Here is a 23,624-nt window from a genome sequence, read left to right as displayed (position 1 = left end):
TTGGCCATGTGGGAGGGGAAATTGTCATTCTGGAAATAGGCAGCTATCTGGGATGTCCTGGAGTGGAATTGCTCCTCCTGGGAGCAGATATAGCGGAGGTTTCCTCTACATTAGGGAGACAGGATGCCAACTCGCAGAATGTTTCAGAGAACATCTCTGGGACACACGCACCAAACACCACCACCATCCCGTGGCCGACTATTTCAACTCCCTCTCCCACTCCACCAAGGACATGCAGGTCCTGGGCCTCCTGCACCACCAAATCCAAGCCACCCAACGACTGGAGGAAGAACGCCTCATTGTCCACCTTGGGACCCATCAACATCGATTTCACTAGTTTCCAAATCTCCCCTCCCTCTACCTCATCCCAGATCCAACCTTCCAATTTGGCACCACCCTCTTGACCTGTCCATCTACCTTCCCACCCATCCGCTCTACTCTCCCTACCGACCTGTCTCAGTCACCACCACCACCACCCCAAACCTGTATCTACCTACTGCCTTCCCAGCTACTTTGATCCTCTCCCCTGTCATGCCTGACGAAGGGCTAATGTCCAAAACATCGACTCTCCTGCTCCTCGGATGCTGCATGATCTGCTTTTAGCATACACTTTGAACTGGGGTAGTATCATGTCAAGCTTCTGAAGGAGATGGAGAGGAATTTATCAGAACATAGCTTCCCTTCTTAGGCTGAAGTTTTTTTCCTGTCACTTTTTCCCTCTTTCTTTTCCAAAGTATTCACATGACTATGCAGTAGATGATAAACAGGAGGCATTGGTGATTTGCAGGGAAGTCCTGATGGTCATCTCACCAATCTTTAAAGTTTGCATACTGATTTTAATACAATGTCTGGTTTATACCCCTGTAATGCAGATGCTAATTCAGCTCCAGTTAGATAGTAAAGTGATTGAGGTCTGATATGACATTCTACTGTGGCATCAAGGAGCCCTAGGACAACTGGAATTAATGAGAATCAAGAAAAAAACCAAACTCTCTGCTAGTTGGAGTCATAGGTCAGTCATCTCAGTTCCATGACATCTCTGGAACAGTTCCTTGGCATCACGTCCAAATGCCTTCACTGCTTCATCAATAATCATCCCTCCATCATATGGTCAGAAATAGCGATGTTCATTTATGATCCACAACGTTCAGCCCTGTATGTAACTTCTCAGATATTGAAGCAGTTTATGTCCAAATGCAGCAAGGTCTGGACAGTATCTAGCTTTTGGCTGACAAGTGGCAAGAAACATTTGCACTACACAAGTGCCAGGCAATGACCACCTCCAACAAGATAGAATCTATATATTGCCCCTTGACATTCAGTAGTATTACTGTCATGGAATTCTTCCAATATTGACATCCTGGAGGTTGCCATTGGACCTGAACAAGAAACTGAACTGGATCATCCATACAAATAAGACAGCAGTTCAGAGGCTAAGAGAGCAGACCAGAGGCTAGGAATTCTGCATTTAGTAACTTACTTTTTGGCTCCCTGAAGACTGTCCAACATCTACAAGACACAAGTCAGGAATGTGATGTAATACTCTCCACTTGCCTGAGTTAGTGCAGGTCCAACAACACTCAAGAAACTTGAAGCCATTCAGGACAAAGCAGCCCATTCAATTGGTACCACATCCAGATACCCACTCCACTGATATCCAGTAGAAGCAATGCGTAAGATGTGATGTGCAAGATGCACTGTAGAAATTCATCAAGGCTCTTTGAGCACTATCATCTTGATGGACAAGGGCAGCAGATATATGGGGTTCATCACCACATGCAAGCTCCCTCCAAGCCACTCACCATCCTGACTTAGAAATATATCACCATTCTTTCACTATCGTTGGGTGAAAATCTTGGAACTTCCTCCCTAATAGCAGTGTGGATCTACCTATAGCACATGGACTGCAGAAGTTTAAGGAAGCCACTCACCACCACCTTCTGAAGGCTAAATAGGAATATGTGTTATATGCTGGCACACCCACATCTACTAAAATGAACAAAAAAAAAAGCTAAATCCTTACTCTTAATGCTGGTAACCTTCATTAATGGTAAATTATTGTTGGCTTTTATCCCAGGTTTAATCTATATGGACAACATGGTGATTCAAAATTGTTAAGTGTGTTTTTATGAGCAAACATTGTGAAGCATAAAGATAGAAGAAGAAACAGGATTCAGAATTGAATTATGAAGTCTTATTGCAAAGTGAAACTGTAAACGTCTTGAATGGCCGTTTGCACCTCATGTTAATGGTTAAAATAGCGGAGTGTCCTAATTATCTGGCTTTGGTCTTTGATAAATATTTGGAGTGCTGACAACTGAATACTGGTGGGGGTGGGGTGGGTCTGTGGTTGCTCCAGCTGCTCTCTCAGTCTGGTAAGTATACACAGCCCACAAAGCAAAATGTCCCACAGGGTAAAGGTCAATGGGTTGGCATGAAAGGTAGCAGGGACAGTCGATGTAAGGAAATGGGACACAGTGCAAACCGTTAGTAGTTCAGGGGTGGGCAGATGCCTACTTGAAAAACCTAATCTGGTCACAAAAATGAGGCTATAGGATGTGCAACTAATCACTGACAATGTAAAGAATGTAGTGGCATTTCTACCACCACTTCTATCCGATATTTATTCATCAGCTGATACTGGAGAAAGAGCAGGAAGATTATTAGTTCTTAGCAGGGTGGCAACAGATAAAACTGTTGATCCCAGATATGTCTGATCTTTCAAATAAGACCTCCTCAGCTGGTGTTCCCCTATAGTAAAGTCATGGCCTCACTACGGGAGGTATCCACACAGATTACTTCTCACCATGGTAACTTATCTTGAGCAGGTTAATCCTGCTTGTAGAGATCTGATTTTACAGTCCTTCCAAACAGCTTTTAAGCTTTATTTGAGCACCACAAGAGATCTGACTGGTTATCAGTTTGTCATAAAAAAGCTTCATTGGGATCAAATCATGTGATATCCATTATTAATAAAAAAAACTTTTCCAACATTAAAACATAGGATGAACTTGAAACAGACCATATCACCTGGCAGTGCCTCATCCACCAAGCCACAATACATTTTGAAACCAATCACATAAAGGCTGCTATGGAGAAATAATGCTGGTGTTAGAAGAGTGGGCAGAAACCTGACTCAAAGACACTCCTTTCTAGGGGAAACTTTGTCCTGGCTAAGTCACTCAAAAGCACACAGATAACAAAACCTGACAGATAGTAACTGAACATTGCATGACCACACCTTCAATATGCCAACCAATATTCAGAGAGAAGGATAGCCCACACCCACAGATACAATGGGTCAGTTGATGCCCTGCTCGTTGAGTACCAGGTATAAATCGAACTTACCACTGTGAATAAGAACATAAGAACGAGGAGTAGGAGTAGGCCGTCCGGCCCTTCGAGCCTGCTCTGCTATTCAATAAGATCATGGCTGATCTTTTCATGGACTCAGCTCCACTTACTTGTGCTCTCACCGTATCCATTAATTCCTTTATTTTTCAAAAAAAATCTACCTTAGCTTTAGAAGTATTTACTGAAGTAGCATCAACTACTTCCCTGGCCAAGGAATTTCAAAGATTAACAACCCTCTAGGTGAAGAAGTTCCTTTTCAATTCAGTTCTAAATCTGCTCCCTCTAATCTTGATGCTATGCCCTCGTGTCCTAGTTTCACTTGCCAGTGGAAACATCCTATCTAGTTCTATTTTATCAAATTTACATGCTTCTATGAGATCCCCTCTCATTCTTCTGAATGATAATGAATATAATCCCAAACTACACAGTCTCTTCTCATAAACCAACACCCTTCACTCCAGAATCAACCTAGTGAACCTCCTCTGCATCCCTCCAGTACATCCTTTCTCAAGTAAGGAGACCAAAACTGCACACACTACTCCAGGTGTGTCCTAACCAGCACCGTGTACAGCTGCAACACAATCTTTCTGCTTTTAAACTCAACCCCTTTCAGCAATGAAGGACAAAATTCCATTTGCCTTCCTAATTACTTGTTGTACCTGCAGATCAACCTTCTGATACACAAGGGCACAGGTCCCTCTGCATAGTAACATGCTGCAACTTCTTACCATTCAAGTAATAATCTTTTTTTATTGTTACTCCTACCAAAATGTATGACTTCACATTTATTAACATTGTATTCCATCTGCCAGACCTTTACCCACTCACTCAACGTATCTATGTTCCTCTGCAAAGTTTCACAGTCCTCTATACACATTGCTCTGCTGCACATTTTAGTGTCATCTGTAAACTGTGACACAATACACATGGTCCCCAAATCCAAATCATCTACATAATTTGTAAATAGTAGCAGTCCCAACACCGATCCCTGAGGCACACCACTAGTCACTGATTGCCAGCCAGATTAGCACTCATTTATCTGCTCTCTTTCTTCCGGTTAGTCAACCACACTATCTATCCATTCTATGCACGCTAATACTCTACCCTTAACACCATGTATCCTTATCTTATGCAGTAGCCTCTTGTGCAGCCCCATTGTCCACCTTGCTTGAAATGTCTTCATAGAATTCTGAAAGATTTGTCAAACATGACCTGTCCTTTATGACTCCATGCTGCGTCTATCCAAGGAGTCAATTTCTTTCAAAATACCCTGCTATTTCTTCCTAAATAATAGACCAGAGCATCTTCCCCACTACAGAGGTTAAGCTAACTGGTTTATAATTCTCCAACTTTTGTCTACCTCCCTTTTTAAACAATGGTGTCATATTTGCTGTTTTCCAGACTTCTGGCCAGCGCAGACTTCTGGCCAGAGTTCAGCGCCAGCGCACCTGCTATTTTACCCACCATCTCTTTTAGTACCCTGGGATGCATTCCATCAGGGCCAGGAGACTTATCTATCCTTAGCTCCATTAGCTTGCCCAACACTAGTTCTCCCATAATAATAATTGTGTCCAGGTCCTCACCTACCTTTGTCTCTTTGTCAGTTACTGGCATGTTATTCGTGTCCTTCACTGTGAAAACCGATACAAAATACCTGTTCAGTGCCACAGCCATTTCATCACATCCCATAACTAAATGCCCCTTTTCATCATCTAAAGGACCAATGTTTACTTTAGCCACTCATTTTCGCTTTACATATTTATAGAATTTTTTTGCTATCTGTCTTTATATTCTTTACTAGTTTTTTCTCATGTTCTTTCTTACTTTCCTTTATAGCTCTTTTTGTGGTTTTCTATTGACTTTTAAAGCTTGCGCACACTTCTAGTTTCATGTTATGTTTGGCTAATTTGTGTGCCTTCGCATTCAATTTGATAGCGTCCCTTATTACCTTGGACACCCATGGCAGATTACCCCTCTTCTTACAGTCCTTTCTTTTCACTGGAGTATACTTTTGCTGAACACTTTGAAACATTTCTTTGAAAGTCCTCCATTGCTTATCAACTGTCCCATCATTTAATCTTTGTTCAGTCTACTTTAGCCAGGTCCTCCCCCATTCTATTCCAGTCCCTCTTGTTCAAGCACAGGAGACTGGTATTGGATTTTATCTTCACACTCTCCGTCTTTATTCTAAATTCAACCATACTGTGATCACTCCTTCCAAAAGGATCCCTAACTATGAGGTCATTAATTATTCCTGGCTCCTCACACAGGACCAGATCGAAGATAGCTTGCTCCCTCATCGATTCCATTACATATTGTTCAAGAAAACTATCATGGATACACTCAACGAACTCCCTCTCAAGGCTATCCTGACTGAGCTGACTCGACCAACCTACATGTGGATTAAAATCCCCCATGATAATTGCGGTACCATTTTTACAGGCATTGGTTATTTCTTTGTTTATTGCCTGCCCCAATGTGATGGTATTATTTGGTGGCCTATAGACTATGCTTATCAGTGACTTTTTCTTCTTAAGAATTTCTAATTTCCACCCAAATGGATTCAACCTTACTCTCCATAGAACCTATATCATCTCTCAGAACCGCCCTGATGTCGTCCTTGAATATTTGAGCTACAGCACCTCCCTTACATTCCTGTCTGTCCTTCTGAATAGTCTGGTACGCCTGGATATTTAACTCCCAATCATGACCATTCTATAACCATGTCTCTGTAATATCCGCCGACATTTCCGTCACCTCCAAAAAGACCCCACCACCAGGGACATATTTCCCTCCCCACCCCTTTCCGCCTTCCGCAAAGACCGTTCTCTCCGTGACTACCTGGTCAGGTCCACGCCCCCCCTACAACCCACCCTCCCATCCTGGCACCTTCCCCTGCCACTGCAGGAACTGCAAAACCTGCGCCCACACCTCCTCATTCACCTCCATCCAAGGCCCCAAAGGAGCCTTCCACATCCATCAAAGTTTTACCTGCACATCCACTAATATCATTTATTGTATCCGTTGCTCCCAATGCAGTCACCTCTATATTGGGGAGACTGGACGCCTCCTAGTACAGCACTTTAGGGAACATCTCCGGGGCACCCGCACCAATCAACCACACCGCCCTGTAGCCCAACATTTCATCTCCCCCTCCGAGGACATGGACATCCTGGGCCTCCTTCACCGCCGCTCCCTCACTACCAGACGCCTGGAGGAAGAACGCCTCATCTTCCGCCTCGGAATACTTCAACCGCAGGGCATCAATGTGGACTTCAACAGTTTCCTCATTTCCCTTTCCCCCACCTCACCCTAGTTCCAAACCTCCAGCTCAGCACTGTCTCCATGACTTGTCCTACCTGCCTATCTTCTTTTCCACCTATCCGCTCCACCCCCCCGCCCCCAACCTTTCACCTTCATCCCCTCCCCCACTCACCTATTGTACTCTATGCTACCTTCTCCCCAACCCCACCCTCCTTTAGCTTATCTCTCCAGGCTTCAGGCTCTCTGCCTTTATTCCTGATGAAGGGCTTTTGCCCGAAACGTTGATTTTACTGCTCCTCAGATTCTGCCTGAACTGCTGTGCTCTTCCAGCACCACTAACCCAGATATCTGGTTTCCAGCATCTGCAGTCATTGTTTTTACCTCTCCGTAATACCCATTGACTCACCAAGTTTAAAGCCTTAGTGACCACCCTATTTATCCTTTTCGCTAGAACACTGGTTCCAGATTGGGACGGTCTCCACGTGAACCATTGGTCCAGGTCCCCTGGTTCCAAAACTGATGCCAATGCCCCATGGAATGGAAGCAGTCTTTCCCACACCATTCCCTTAGCCACATGCTTACTTCCCTAATTTTCTTATCCCTAGGCTAATATGCACTTGGCTCGGGCAGTAATCCAGAGATTACAACCCTCAAGGGCCTGTTATTTAATTTTGTCCCGAGTGCTTGATAATCCCCAAATGGGTCCTCCATCCTTACCTATGTTGTTCGTCCCAACGTGGACTGGATCCTCCCCCCCCGCTCCAATATCCTTGCAAGCCGGTCAGAGATATCCTTCACCCTGGCACCGGGCAGAAAACACACTATGCGGGACTCCCAATCCAGCTTGCAAAGGATACTATCTAACCCCTTAATTACAAGAATCCTCTATAACCACCACTTGGGTTTTTGATCCCCCCTCTTGAATGGCCTTCTGTACCATGGTGCTATGGTCAGCTGGCTCATTCTCGACTTGACACCGACATTTTCTACAAACCCACCGACTCCCACAGCTACCTGGATTACATCTCTTCCTACCCTACCTCTTGCAAAAATGCCACCCCGTATTCCCAATTCCTCCGCCTCCGCCGTATCTGCTCCCAGGAGGACCAGTTCCACCACAGAACACACCAAATGGCCTCCTTCTTTAGAGACCGCAATTTCCTATCCCACGTGGTTAAAGATGCCCTCCAACGCATCTCGTCCACATCCCGCACCTCCGCCCTCAGACCCAACCCCCCCAACCGCAACAAGGACAGAACACCCCTGGTGCTCACCTTCCACCCTACCAACCTTCGCATAAACCAAATCATCCGCCGACATTTCCGCCACCTCCAAACAGACCCCACCACCAGGCATATATTTCCCTCCCCACCCCTCTCCGCCTTCCGCAAAGACCGTTCCCTCAGTGACTACCTGGTCAGGTCCACGCCCCCCCTACGACCCACCCTCCCATCCTGGCACTTTCCCCTGCCACCGCAGGAACTGTAAAACCTGTGCCCACACCTCCTCCCTCACCTCCATCCAAGGCCCTAAAGGAGCCTTCCACATCCATCAAAGTTTTACCTGCAAATCCACTAATATCATTTATTGTATCCGTTGCTCCCGATGCGGTCTCCTCTACATTGGGGAGACTGGGCGCCTCCTAGCAGAGTGCTTTAGGGAACATCTCCGAGACACCCGCACCAATCAACCAAACCGCCCCGTGGCCCAACATTTCAACTCTCCCTCCCACTCTGCCGAGGATATGGAGGTGCTGGGCCTCCTCCACCGCCGCTCCCTCACCACCAGACGCATGGAAGAAGAACGCCTCATCTTCCGCCTCAGAACACTTCAACCCCAGGGCATCAATGTGGACTTCAACAGCTTCCTCATTTCCCCTTCCCCCACCTCATCCTAGTTTCTAACCTCCAGCAACACCGTCCCCTTGACTTGTCCGGACTTGTCCGACCTGCCCAGCTCCTTTTCCATCTATCCACTCCACCCTCTCCTCCCTGATCTATCACCTTCATCTCCTCCCCCACTGACCTATTGTACTCTATGCTACTCTATCCCCACCCCCACCCTCCTCTAGCTTATCTCTCCACGCTTCAGGCTCTCTGCCTTTATTCCTGATGAAGGGCTTTTGCCCGAAACGTCGATTTTGCCTGTCCTCGGATGCTGCCTGAATTGCTGTGCTCTTCCAGCACCGCTGATCCAGAATCTGGTTTCCAGCATCTGCAGTCATTGTTTTTACCTGTCTCATTCTCCCAGCAGCCCTCTTCCCCACCCACACAGGGAGCAAGAATCTCATACCTGTTGGATAAAGTCAAAAGCTGAGCCTCCCCCATTCCTGAACTCGGGATTCCCCCTACCTGTCTACACTGTTGTGACTGTTTATTAATTGAATTTTAATTACTTAATTTACCAGGTGTGACTGCCTCCTGAAAGAAAGTGTCCAGGGTAACTCTCCCCCTCCCAGATGTGCTGCCGTGTTTGAAGCTCAGATTCCAGATCATCAGCTCAGTTCTTCCAGCAACCAACACTTGCTGCAGATATGATCACTGCAATTCACAATGGGATCTGCCAGCTCCAACATCTTACAGCTACTGCACATCACCTGCCCAGCCATCTCTATTTAGCTAACTAATGTATACAAATTTATGAGTTAAATCATTTCTAGTACATCTCTGCTATGGTCTTATTGAAATAACCAATTCATAGATAAATTTAAAAAAAGCAAACTTTTAACCAATCACACGATATAGAAGAAATATAAATAGAAAAGCCTTACCTTATCAAATAATAAGGCTTATCAGTAAGACAAATCAGAATCCATACACCTGGACCATTTGAGGTTTCATCGAGGAATGTAATGTGAAATTTGAACACACAGTTGGCCCAAAGGTCATGAAGAAGGGATTCTTTATTGCATTGACATCAGATCATTACAAACATGGAGGGAAATTAGGACTAAACATATAGGACACGGTGCTTGCAGAAAGTTAAGGTCACATCAGGTTGAGGAAATCCTTTGTCTGTCTGATCTTTCGACCTATGTTGCCTCCTTCCCCTAAAGACACCCCTTCCTCCAAAGAGGGTCCATTTGACATTTCGAACTGCCCAGCTTAGAGCACTCCCTTAATGTGCCTCCAATTGATGGAGGTCCCCACACTACTGCGCCAGCTACTCTATTTGGTGCCCTCCTTCACTATCATCACCTGTTGCTGAAGGACCTCATTAATCATCTAAATGATGGGAGAATTATGTCTTATTTAACAAAGCAGGATAAAGGAGGAGGCTCTGGTGATGCAGTGGTAGTATACTTACTTCTGGACCAGAGGGCTAGGTTCAATTAGCTCTTGCTTCAGAAGTGTGTAATAATATTTTTGAAGAAGTTGGTTTGTGAAGAGCTGAAATCAGGCAGTTCAGCTGAAAGGACAATTGCTCCCAGGTAGGTGGCGTATTGCTAGAGTGGTGAGCTCAGCTCATACAAACACCTGAAACTACACTCAGGTCACAAGGTGAAGCAAATCTTGCTGTCTCAGAGATGTTAAACCTCAAAAGATCATGGCACAGATCTTCTGATTCACAGACAGTAGTTAGACAACAGCAACATAGTGAAAGATGGGCCACAAGTCTCTTTGGAAGCCCTGACTCACTGACTACTCAGGAACGAGCTAAGAAGGTTGAACTACAGACATCTGGGACACAACAAAAAGTTTACAGTTCTAAGACAGAGTTGCATCCTTTGGACAGTTCTGACCCAGTAACCCAGAAACAGTTAGAGGAATCAGAACCTGCTCACCACTCTACACCAACCACACTTTTTTTTTCTTAGATTCCCTATAGTATGGAAGCAGGCCCTTTGGCCCAACAAGTCCACATTGACTCTCCGAAGAGTAACCCACCCAGACCCATTCCCTATATTTATCCCTAACGCACCTAACACTATGGGCAACTTACCATGGCCAATTCAGTTGACCTGCACATCTTCAGACTGTGGAAGGAAAACGGAGCACCGGAGGAAACCCACACAGACATGGGGAGAATGTGCAAACTCCACACAGACAATCGCCCGAGGCTGGAATCAAATATGGCGCAAATCTGGTCCCTGGCGCTGTGAGACTGTAGTGCTAACCACTGAGGCACCGTGCTGTCCTCACCCCAGATCTGGCCCAACCTCCTCTAAATTGATAATGTCCTGTGACCTGAAACATCCCCTATCCCAACCACCATCCCCACAGACCCATCACTGCTCTTAAATAGATCTCCCACCCCTGCAATGTCCTGACTTGTCTCCCGAGCCCAATCTTACCCCCTCTCTCACAAAATATCATTATCATATCATCCCCTGAACTACTCTCCTCCACTTACCCACCTGCTTGGCCACTCGTTGCAAAGTGATTTCTTTAACTTTATGGCATGATCCAGATAACTCAGAGTGATAGGATTGCATGAATCATACTAAAAAGCAAGTGGCAATAACATGGGTGCTGCCAGCTCATGTCTCATACCTGAGCTCTGTCAATACGGTAGAAGCGGTCCAGAGAAGTTGCTGCAGAGATAGAAAGAGGTGAAAACAAATGTGAAGCCCAGCCTCAAAGACTGAAGTCACAGTTTGAGAAATATAATTAAGCTTAAAGTTAAGAATACCGACAGTATCACAAGTAAGACATACAAAGACATAGAAACCAGTGGCCGGAATCAAAGAGGCGGGAACCAGAAAAAAGCGACAGTCAAAAAAAACTAAAGAAACATTTTTGAAATAAACTAAAAGACACAAAGTGTCCTTCCTTTAAATATACTGCGCTTTTAAAATTATTTTGGCAGAATAAATTCTTTTGAATACAAAGACAGAAGTGGAAGGAGTGATGGGGTGAAATTGTGATGTCCAGCAGTACAGTACGGATTCAACAAAGTCTCAGCTGGACGGTTGTTTCCCTATTTTATTTTTACACTTTCACAATATCATGTGACACCTATGGAAAAATTGAAGAGGCATTTCATATAAACATGTTATAGATTTTGAACATTTAAGTGCGCAGGAAAGCTGGTATCTTGAAAAGACATCATGAAGGACTGAATCCAGCCTTCTCTGCACTGCATGGGCACCAGAAACAGAAGGAATCTAGTTCCTTGTCCAAAAACCAACCTGGATTCATCCCAAACCCCTCTATCACTCACTCCATAATTGGATTAACCCTCCAAAACAATCAGAACCCCGTCTCTATATCCTGGTTTTGATAGTGTTTTTTAAAATTCATTCACGGGACGTGGGCATTAATGGTCAGGCCAGTATTTATTGCCCATTTCTAATTGCTCCACAGACCTGTTAAGGATTAAGCATATTGCTGTTGACTGAGAGCCATATGTAGGCCAGAACAGGGAAGGACAGAAGTTTCCTTCCCTAAATGATATTAATGAACCAGATGGGTTTTCTGATTTTCCTGACTACTCAGGAACAATCTAGGAAGGTTAAACTTCAAGCATCTGGAACACAACAAAAAAATTTACAATTCTAAGTCAGAGTTGCATCCTTTGGACAGTTCTGACCCAGTTATCCAGGAACAGTTAGAGGAATCAGAACCTGCTCATCACTGACCCCACTCTGCACCAACCACACTTGCCTGACCTCACCCCAGGTGACAATGGTTTCTTGGTCATCGTTAGACTCAATTTCATATTTTTTTTTAATATATTGAATTTAAATTCCTCCATCTTCCAATGCAGGGTTCAAACCCACATCCCCATAGCTGAGTCTCAGGATTAATAATCCAGCAAAAATACCACTAGGCCTTCCCCTTGTTTCCCAAACTAGTACAGCAAATAGCAATCCAGCCCCATTCATGTGTCAGACTTCAAACTGACAGGTGAAGACAAATTTGTATCAAGTCTCATGGTGTGCTTGGTCTTCCAAATCTGTGGCCATGCAGGTCACTAGATGATTTTCTCTGCATTAACATTCAAAGCACATTGGTACATTAGCTGTATGACACATAATCTCTGTGTGCATGCCCTGATATGGAAGCAGATCAGAGTCTGAAAGGTGCATTAGCATTTGGGCCCTAGTCAGTTTGGGATAATGTTTGTGGAAGGCAATGCTGTTCAAGGACACATTAATAGTAGCCACTGGGGTGGACCCAGCGCTCAAGGATGAGTATTATCTGAATAGCTCGGCGAAACAATTGTATGGGCTGTATTAGTGTTCCAAGCAGATTAATATGGAGGATTACATTAAGCCTTCGAATATAATAATTGTGGGTACATCAGTGGAGGAAGCTACTCAATGTAAAAAAAAATGTAGGCAGTCATTATACTCAGCTCCAAATGGTACTGTTGACTGTTTTTCACGATTAAGGAATAGAGAAGGAAAATATAGATAATGCAAACCTCAATAATGGCATGAATGGAAAACATGGTACCCTACTAATGGTGTGCTCCTCATTAATGGATTGCTAATAATAATGAATGAAGAACAATTGATCCTTTTGATGGTGCAAGTCTTACTCACAGGGTGAGAAGAACAAGAACGAAGGTTGAGGGATAACATTGCTATTGCAGTTCATCTGTGTCTACTCACAATCAAGGAAGCACCATTTGGAAGAAAGATTCTGCGAAGACAACATTCGGCGTTGGGAAGAGTCGCTGTCCTGAAAATAAAGAAAAACTCAATGTCTGAAAAATTGAAGACAAACAACAAAGAAACTGTGTCCACTTTGAGTCTGTTGTAGGTCCCATGATATTGGATGCTCCGCTAGCAACCTTAGCATTGTTAACAGGGATTGACACCTTTGCTATATCTCGCTCTGTGATAGTGCAAACAGGGAAGGACTGTAACAATATACTCCCTAATGATCAGGAGCAGATATTTTGTCTGTCATCCTCTCTGAAGAATGACAAAATGAACTGCTGATAAGACTAATTGATATGAACCATTAAATCACCTTAATAATAGTTACAATTGACCCCATTAATTTTAGAAAACAAAGATCAAGATAAATGAATATTGGGAAGATTGCACTGAAAGGAGTGCTACAGCTTGGGCCTCATTTAATTACAGTCTGTATTAATCACTTAGATGAAAGAACTGAATGGAATGTATCTAAGGTATGCAAAGAGAAAAAGATTAGTGAAGACAAGTGTAGGCCACCGATGGTCAGAAACATGGAAGTTATAATGGGGAACAAAGAGATGGCAGGCCAATTAAGTACACATGTTGGTTCTCTCTTCATAAAGGGATGCACAAACAAAATCTCAAAAATGTTGGGAAATGCATGGTCTAGTGACAGGGAGAAACCAAAGGAAATCAGTATTAGGAGGGAAATGGTGCTGAGCAAATCAACAGGATTAAAGGTTGTCAAATCCCCAGGGCCTGATAAATCCACATCCCAGAGTGATTTAAAAAGTGGCCCAAGAAATAATGGATGCATTGATGGTCATTTTCCATGATTCTATAGACCTGGAACAGATCCTATGGATTGGAGGGTAGCTAATGTGACCCCACTATTAAAAAGGAGCTATACAGAAAACTAGGAATTATAGACCAGTTAACCTGACATTAGTGGGAGAGGATGGAGAGCTAGAGTTCATGACAAAATATTTAATAGCAGAGTACTTGGAAAACAATGACAGGTTATAGAAAGTTAACATGGACTTACAAAAAGGAAATCGTGCTTGACAAATCAACTGAAAATTTTCAAACATGCAATTAGTAAAGTTGACAAAGTAAACCAGAGGGTGCAATTTATTTGGACTTCCAGAAAGCTTTTTATAAAGGTCCACATAAGAGATTGGCATGTAAAATTAAAACACATGGGATTCGGGGTAGTGTATGAACATGGATAGAGAAATGGTTGGCAGGTAGGAGACAAAGAGTAAGAAGAAACCAATCTTTTTCTGAGCAGCATGCAGTCAATAGTAAGGTGTCATAGGGATTAGAGTTTGGACCCTAGCTATTCACAACATACATTAATTATTCAGATGAAGGGACTAAATGTAATATCTCCAATTCTGCAGCCGACACAAAGCTAGGTAGGAGGGTAAACTGTGAGGAGGATGCAGAGATACTTCAATGTGATTTGGACACATTGAGTGAGTGATGAAGTATAATATGATAAATAAGAGGTTATTCCCATTTGTCGCAAAAACATGAAGGTGCAATGAGATGAGCCCTTGCACATCAGTCACTGAAAGTTAGCATGCAGGCATGGCTGGCAGTAAAGTAAGCAAATGAGATAATAGTGAGACAATTTGAGTATAGGAATAGGGATATCTTGCTGCAGTTGCACCAGACAGTGGTGAGACAACACTTAGAGCACTGTGCACTTTTTGGTCTTCTTATCTGAAAATGGCGGTTCTGGCTATGGAGGGATTGCAATGAAGGTTTACCAGACTGATGTCTAGGAGAACTGGCATATGAAGAGAGACTTGATTGGTTAGGATTAAATTCACTGGAGTTTAGAAGAATGAGTGGGCGACCTCATAGAAGCCTATAAAATTCAAGCAGACCTAGACAGAACAAACACAGGAAGGATGTTTCCATTGTTCCTGAGTCCAGAACCAGGAGTCACAGTTTAAGGATAGTGGGTAGGATATTTAAAATGAGGAGAGATTCCTTCACATAGTGAGTGTTCAGCCTGTGGTATTGACTGATATATAAAGCAAGATTAGGGTTAAGCCAAAACATTTAATATTTTCAAGGAGTTATAGTTCTTAGGGCTAAAGGGATAAAAGGGTAAGTATGTAAGTTAGCTTCTGAGCTTGAAGGTTTGTTTTCAGACGTTTCGTCACCATACGAAGTAACATCGTCAGTGTGACCAGTGAAGCGCTGGTGGTATATCCCACCTCTCTATTTATAGGTCTTGGTTTCTTAAGGTGTAAGGGAGAAAGCAGGAGCAAGGGACTGAGTCAGATCATCAGCCATGCTCATATTAAACAGGGAAAGAAGACTCAAAAGGTCTCACTGTTGCCTTCCCCTCACCTCACCTCAACAAAACCTGCTTCTCATATGGGCTGTTGAAAGTATGAGGTGGTATTCCACTGACAAGTATAATACCCACTGGCATGCACACTCACTGAGCCCATTGTGACCTCCAGTTATCATCACTGATCTGCCATGAGGACTTGACCTTCCAGAGGTACAGCTACATAGAAACAAATGATCCTCTCCTTATTGACCCTGGGTATGCCAGCTTCTGCTCCTATCTTCTCTCTTTATACCCCCTATCATTCTGCACACACAGTCTCCTCACTGTCAGTGAACATTAGAACTCTCATCACTGTCACTGAACACATTTTTTAACCGCGTGGGACACTGGCTCATCCCTAGTTGCCCTTGAGAAGATGGTGGTGAGCCTTCTTGAACCAATACAGTCTGTGTTGAACCACAATACCCTGAGGAAGGGAATTCCAGGATTTTGACCCAGCCAAGTGAAAGCCAAGGAACAGCAATCTATCTCCAAGTCCGCATGCAAGTGGTAGTGTTCTCATATATCCGCTGTCCTTTTTCTCCTAGTTGGAAGTGGTTATAGGTTTTAGAAGGTGCTCTCTAAGGATCTTTGGTGAATTTCTGCAGTGCATCTTGTAGATAGTACAAAATGTTGCGACTGAGCATTGGTGGTGGAGGAAGTGGATGCTTGTGGATATGATGCCAATCAAGCAGGCTGCTTTGTCCTGGATGGCGTCAAGCGTTTTGAGTCTTACTGGAGCTGCATTCATCCAGCCAAGTGGTAAGCATTCCATCCTGACTTGGGCCTTTTAATGGTGGATAAGCTCTCCTAGCCCGTGACTTCCTCTTGCAGCCACTGTTTTTATGTGGCAAGTCCAGTTGAGTACCTGGACAAAGATAATCCTGAGGATGTTGGAAGTGCAGGGATTCATTGAAGTTCATTCATTCATTAACACTATTAAATATCAGGGGCGATGATTAGATAGTCTCTTATTTGAGATAGTAATTGCCTGGCATTTGTGTGATGCGAATGTTACACTGGAATTGTTCCACCATCAGTGACCATTGGTTCTCTCCACTCTATTAGTGAGCACCGTCTCTCTCCACATTATTGGAGAAATCTGGCACTCTCCACACTTTTAGTGAACATTAGCACTCCTCCTCCATTTCAGTTATTGTGGTATCTCCCAGTTTTCCAAATCTAAACTACCAATCTCCTTTTCTCTCGTTCACCTTCACTTTCACCTCCTGCACCTGTCCTCCTGCCAGCCATGAGCCTTGTTCAGTGCTGTAGAAGCATGGGAAGTCTCCCATGCCAACGATTGTAAGCAAAGATGAGTGCAGTATGACGGTATCAGGAGAAATATGCAATTGGTTTTAAACACAGAGCTGGTATATACAACCATCTCTGCAGCATGAAGCTACATTTCCAATACCAAGCTGTACTTAGCAGAATTAAAGGCATCACCAACCCCTCAGGGCAGAAGCAAGAGAAGGCAAATGCTTAATATCCACATTCAAGGGCATCCTCAAGCATCTATATCAGGCTAGCCTTACCTGGTAATGAATCCGGTGTCCATCGGGTGTTGATGGGTAAAAGTCCTGGATAACAAACAGAAAAATCAGTGCTGGGAAAAAAATTTTCAAAGTGCACAAAGGCCTTGCCAAATACATTCAATGACAAGGCCTGTAGACATTAGTGTTGACGAGTCCATAATATGATGCTGACTGAAAGATTCTGATAGAAGACAAGCTACAATCATCACCCTCAATAAATCACTGTCAGGCCATTTTGGAAATGCTGCTTTCTGTCTCCAGTCAGACAGGTTGGGGAAAACAGGCCCTTCGGCCCAACAAGTCCACACCGACGCTCCAAAGAGTAACCCACCCAGATCCATTTCTCTCTGACTAATGTACCAAACACTATGGGCAATTTAGCATTGCCAATTCACCTGACCTGCACATCTTTAGACCATGGGAGGAAACCGGAGCATCCGGAGGAAACACACACAGACATGGGGAGAATGTGCAAACTCCACACTGTCACCCGAGGCTGAGATCGAACACAGGTCCTTGGTGCTAATCACTGAGCCATCGTGCCGCCCCACGGTGTTCTTCCCTAATTCACAACACCTGTGGCCAACAGGACAAACACCCGTTATGGTGCAATAAGCTTGACCATTTTACAAATATCCAGCTGTATTGTGCTCACTATATTCGTCAATTAAAGCCTGGAAATGGATATACATGTCACTAACATCACCACAAGATGAAGTTCTCATAGATCTATATCTTACCTCCTGTAGTCGGTCGATATACCTGCGACAAGTCTCTAGGTCACAATCTCCATGAATGACAATAATTCCCAGTGGGATTGCTGCAGGATGACAGTAACAATGTTAAGTAATTTAGTACATTGGACCACTTAATTTATGTAGTAAGGGGTCATCATTCTTTAAATGACAGAAAAGGCTGCATAACGTACTGAGGGCGCTCAGAACTTTAAGAAGATAGTGGCATAGTGGCAATATCAGTGCACTTGTAATCCAAAGGTCCAGGCTAATTCTTTAGGCATATGGGTTCAAATCCCACCATGGTAACTAATGGAATTTAATTTCAATTGATAAAACTGCAATTAGAACCATGGCAAACATAAAATTATCACTGAATGTCAAAAAAAGTACATCTGGTTCTCTAGTATCCTTTTAGGGAAAGAAATCTGGCATTCATGTGACTCCAGATTCCAAGCTTTTAGCTATGCAACGAAGTGGCCTTGGGAGCCACTCAGTTCAAGGGCAATTGAGGACAGGTAACAAATGTTGGCCAATGATGCTCATATCTCAAGAATAAGTAATTTGAATCACACAGACAAACAGGCCTATTTCTCCTTTATTTGTACCCACAGGTTGTCGTGGCACTGGGTCTTAAAGATTACAGCTTGCTACACTACAACATTCGAATCATACAGTACAAGAGAGGCCCCTTGGCCCTCTGAGTCTGTACCACCAAAAAGATGTTACTACCAACACTTTCTCGCAATAGGCCTAGAGCATTGAACGTTATCACACTAAAAAGTACTTTTTAAAAGGTTGTGAGGTTTCCCAATGTAGTGATGGTATCATGGTCAATAAGATAGAATATGAGTTACCTGATTGGGGCTGTTAATCTGATTTATTCAAGGAGCCTTGGCAGACAGATAAAAACAGGAGTGTCAGACATCCTGACACTCTGAGGAAGCTGGATCAGTGTGAAGGACTTTTCTTATGTAAATTAAAGGGTGATTTGATGACTCTTGGAGTTATTTCACCTACCTCAAGTACCCTCTCAGGCACTGCATTGCAGACCCCCACAACCCTGTGGTTTGAAAGGCTTTTCTTCAAATCCCCTGAAAACCTCTTGCCTTTCACTTTAAAATAATGCCTCCTTGCGATTGATCCTTCAACCTGGGGAAAGGCTGTTTTTTATTCACTCTATTCATGCCCCTCATCATCTTATTCACCACTACCAACGACATAGGTAGGAAGAGGGGTGGGGAGGTCATTCAAGAGCTCAGGGAGTTAGGCTGGAAGCTAAAAGCTAGGACAGACAGAGTCGTCATCTCTGGGTTGCTGCCGGTGCCACGTGACAGTGAGGCAAGGAATAGGGAGAGAGTGCAGTTGAACACGTGGCTGCAAGAATGGTGTAGGAGGGAGGGCTTCAGGTATGTGGACAATTGGACTGCATTCTGGGGAAGGTGGGACCTGTACAAGCAGGACCCGTTGCACCTGAACCAGAAGGGCACCATTATCCTGGGGGGAAGGTCTGCTAGCACTCTTCGGGAGGGGTTTAAACTAATTTGGCAGGGGGATGGGATCCGGACTTGTAGTCCAGCAAGTAGGCTAGCTGTTTGTCAGGATGTCCAAGAATGTAGGGAGGCTGTGGAGAAGGTAGCACTGACAGGGAATACTTGCGGACACAGAGATGGGTTAAAGTGCGTATACTTCAACGCAAGGAGTATCAGAAATAAGGTGGGTGAACTTAAGGCATGGATCGGTACCTGGGACTACAATGTTGTGGCCATCACGGAAACGTGGATAGAAGAGGGACAGGAATGGTTGTTGGAGGTTCCTGGTTACAGATTTTTCAGTAAGATTAGGGAGGGTGGTAAAAAAGGAGGGGGGGTGGGGTGGCGTTGCTAATTAGAAATGGTATAACGGCTGCAGAAAGGCAGTTCGAGGGGGATCTGCCTTTGGAGGTAGTATGGGCTGAAGTCAGAAATAGGAAAGGTGCAGTCACCTTGTTGGGTGTTTACTATAGGCCCCCCAATAGCAGCAGAGATGTGGAGAAACAGATTGGGAAACAGACTTTGGAAAGGTGCAGAAGCCACAGGGTAGTAGTCATGGGCGATTTCAACTTCCCAAATATTGATTGGAAGCTCTTTAGATCAAGTAGATTGCATGGGGCGGTGTTTGCGCAGTGTGTCCAGGAAGCTTTTCTAACTCAGTATGTAGATTGCCCGACCAGAGGGGAAGCCATATTGGATTTGGTACTCGGTAATGAACCGGGACAAATGATGGGCTTGTTAGTGGGTGAACATTTTGGTGATGGTGACCACAATTCTGTGACTTTCACCTTGGTTATGGAGAGAGATGGGTGCGTGCAACAGGGTAGGTTTTGCAATGGGGGGAAGGGTAATTACGATGCTGTAAGACAGGATCTGAGGAGCATAAGTTGGGAGCATAGACTGTCAGGGAACGATGTCGTGGAAATGTGGAACTTTTTCAAGGAACAGATACGACGTGTCCTTGATATGTATGTACTTGTCAGGCAGGAAAAAAATGGTCGTGTGAGGGAACCTTGGTTAACGAGGGAGGTTGAATGTCTTGTAAAGAGGAAGAAGGAGGCTTACATAAGGTGAGGAAACCGGGTTCAGACAGAGCAGTGGAGGGATACAGGATAGCCAGAAGGGAGCTGAAGAAAGGGATTAGGAGAGCTAAGAGAGGGCATGAAAAATCTTTGGCGGATAGGATCAAGGATAACCCAAAGGCATTTTATGCATATGTGAGAAACATGAGAATGACGAGAACGAGGGTAGGTCCGATCAAGGACAGTACTGGGAGACTGTGTATTGAGTCGGAAGAGATAGGAGAGGTCTTGAATGAGTACTTTTCTTCAGTATTTACGAACGAGAGGGACCGTATTGTTGAAGAGGAGAGTGTGAAACGGACTGGTAAGCTAGAGGAGATACTTGTTAGGAAGGAAGATGTGTTGGACATTTTGAACAACTTGAGGATAGACAAGTCCCCCGGGCCTGACGGGATATATCCGAGGATTATGTAGGAAGCAAGAGAGAAATTGCAATACCATTGGCAATGATCTTTTCGTCTTCACTGTCAACGGGGGTGGTACCAGGGGACTGGCGAGTGGCGAATGTTGTGCCCCTGTTCAAAAAAGGGAATAGGGATAACCCCAGGAATTACAGGCCAGTTAGTCTTACTTCGGTGGTAGGCAAAGTAATGGAAAGGGTACTGAGGGATAGGATTTATGAGTATCTGGAAAGATACTGCTTGATTAGGGACAGCCAGCACGGATTTGTGAAGGGTAGGTCTTGCCTTATAAGTCTTATTGAATTCTTTGAGGAGGTGACCAAGCATGTGGATGAGGGTAGAGCAGTGGATGTAGTATACATGGATTTTAGTAAGGCATTTGATAAGGTTCCCCACGGTAGGCTTATGCGGAAAGTCAGGAGGCATGGGATAGAGGGAAATTTGGCCAGTTGGATAGAAAACTGGCTAACCGGTCGAAGTCAGAGAGTCGTGGTTGATGGTAAATATTCAGCCTAGAGCCCAGTTACAAGTGAAGTTCCGCAGGGATCAGTTCTGGGTACTCTGCTGTTTGTAATTTTTATTAATGACTTGGAAGAGGGAGTCAAAGGGTGGGTCAGTAAATTTGCAGATGATACGAAGATTGGTGGAGTTGTGGATAATGAGGAGGGCTGTTGTCGGCTGCAAAGGGACTTAGATATGATGCAGAGCTGGGCTGAGGAGTGGCAGATGGAGTTCAACCCTGCCAAGTGAGGTTGTCCATTTTGGAAAGACAAATAAGAATGCGGAATACAGGGTTAATGGTAGGGTTCTTAGTGAGGTGGAGGAACAGAGGGATCTTGGGGTCTATGTTCATAGATCTTTGAAAGTTGCCACTCAGGTGGATAGAGCTTGTAAGAAGGCCTATGGTGTATTAGTGTTCATTAGCAGAGGGATTGAATTCAAGAGTCGTGAAGTGATGTTGCAACTGTACAGGACTTTGGTTAGGCCACATTTGGAGTACTGTGTGCAGTTCTGGTCGCCTCACTTTAGGAAAGATGTGGAAGCTTTGGAGAGGGTGCAGAGAAGATTTACCAGGATGTTCCCTGGAATGGAGAATAGGTCGTACGAGAATAGGTTGAGAGTGCTAGGCCTTTTCTTGTTGGAACGGCGAAGAATGAGGGGTGACTTGATAGAGGTTTATAAGATGATCAGTGGAATACATAGAGTAGACAGTCAGAAACTTTTTCCCCGGGTACAACAGAGTGTTACAAGGGGACATAAATTTAAGGTGAAGGGTGGAAGGTATAGGGGAGATGTCAGGGGTAGGTTCTTTACCCAGAGAGTGGTGGGAGCATGGAATGCGCTGCCTGTGGGAGTGGTAGAGTCAGAATCTTTGGTGACCTTTAAGCGGCAATTGGATAGGTACGTGGATGGATGCTTAAGCTAGGACAAATGTTCGGCACAACATCGTGGGCCGAAGGGCCTGTTCTGTGCTGTATTGTTCTATGTTCTATGTTCTATTAGTAACCCCCTCAACCTTCTCTGTTCTAGAGAAAATAACCCGAACTTATCCAGCCTCTCTTCACAGCTGAAATGTTCCATCCCAGGCAACATCCTGGTGAATCTCCTTCCCATCTTCTCTAATACAATCAAATCCTTCCTAAGGTGCAGTGACCAGTACTCTAGCTGTGGCCTAACCGAAGTTCTATGCAGATCCATTAAGACCTTCCTGTTCTTATAATCTATGCCATGACTGTTAAAGGCAAGCATCCCATATGTCTACTTAACTACCCTATTAACTGGCCCTGCCACCTCAGATCTGTGGGCAGGATTCTTCTGTTCTTCTGAGCTTTCTATTGTCTTGCTGTTCACTGAATAATCTATTTGCGTGCTCTTTTTTAAAGAATAATTTAAACAAGGAATTAGGAGGGCAAATTTCCGTGTCAAGTAGAATTAAGGAGAATCCCAAGGTATTCTATACATATATTAGGAGCAAGAGTGTAGCTAAGGAAAGGGTAGGTCCACTCAAGGACAAAGAAGTGAATTTATACTTAGAGGCAGAGGAAGTGGGCAAGGACCTGAATGAATATTTCACATTAGTACTTACCAAGGAGAAGGACATTTAGATTAGATTACATTACAGTGTGGAAACAGGCCCTTCGGCCCAACAAGTCCACACCGACCTGCCGAAGCACAACCCACCCATACCCTTACATTTACCCCTTACCTAACACTATGGGCAATTTAGCATGGCCAATTCACCTGCCCTGCACATCTTTGGACTGTGGGAGGAAACCAGAGCACCCGGAGGAAACCCACACAGACATGGGGAGAACGTGCAGACTCCACACAGTAAGTCGCCTGAGGCGGGAACTGAACCCGGGTCTCAGGCGCTGTGAGGCAGCAGTGCTAACCACTGTACCACCGTGCTGCCCACATGGATGATGGTAAGATTAGGAAGGGGTATGTTGATATTAAGGAAGAGGTGGTGTTGGGTATTTTGGAAAACATTAAGTTATGTAAGTCTCCAGGGTCTGATGGGGTCTATCCCAGGACACTGAGGGAGGCAAAGGAGGAGTTTGCTGGGGCCTTGAAAGAGATTGTGCACCCTCTATAGCCATAGGCAAGATCCCAGAAGATTCAAGAATAGCTGATATTGTTCCTTTGCTTAAGAGCAATAGGGGTAATTCAGAAAATTATTGACTGGTCAGCCTTCTCCAGTAATAGAGAAATTACTGGAGAAGAGTCTTATGGACAGGATTTACTTGTATTTGAAAAATAATGGACTTATTAGG

General features: G+C 44.3%; 1 protein-coding gene across 6 annotated transcripts in view; it reads right to left on the bottom strand.

Annotated features, from left to right (window-relative positions):
- dgki (diacylglycerol kinase, iota) overlaps positions 1 to 23,624 on the bottom strand; it is a 254,803-nt gene that overhangs the window by 41,461 nt on the left and 189,718 nt on the right. For all 6 annotated transcript variants that reach the window (XM_043708940.2, XM_087997517.1, XM_043708943.2 and 3 more), the window contains 4 exons: positions 17,842 to 17,921; positions 17,102 to 17,146; positions 13,178 to 13,247; positions 11,112 to 11,152 (listed from right to left, as the gene is read on the bottom strand). In XM_043708940.2, the coding sequence (XP_043564875.1) occupies positions 11,112 to 11,152; positions 13,178 to 13,247; positions 17,102 to 17,146; positions 17,842 to 17,921 (236 nt within the window). The remainder of the gene's footprint in view (positions 1 to 11,111; positions 11,153 to 13,177; positions 13,248 to 17,101; positions 17,147 to 17,841; positions 17,922 to 23,624) is intronic.

The sequence above is a fragment of the Chiloscyllium plagiosum genome, unplaced genomic scaffold (genome assembly GCF_037043375.1).
Source record: "Chiloscyllium plagiosum isolate Xiang-an unplaced genomic scaffold, Cpla_swu_hap1 HiC_scaffold_19, whole genome shotgun sequence".
Lineage (NCBI taxonomy): Eukaryota > Metazoa > Chordata > Chondrichthyes > Orectolobiformes > Hemiscylliidae > Chiloscyllium > Chiloscyllium plagiosum.
The sequence above is the reverse complement of the archived record's forward strand: the minus strand, read 5'-3'. Positions and strand labels throughout refer to the sequence as shown.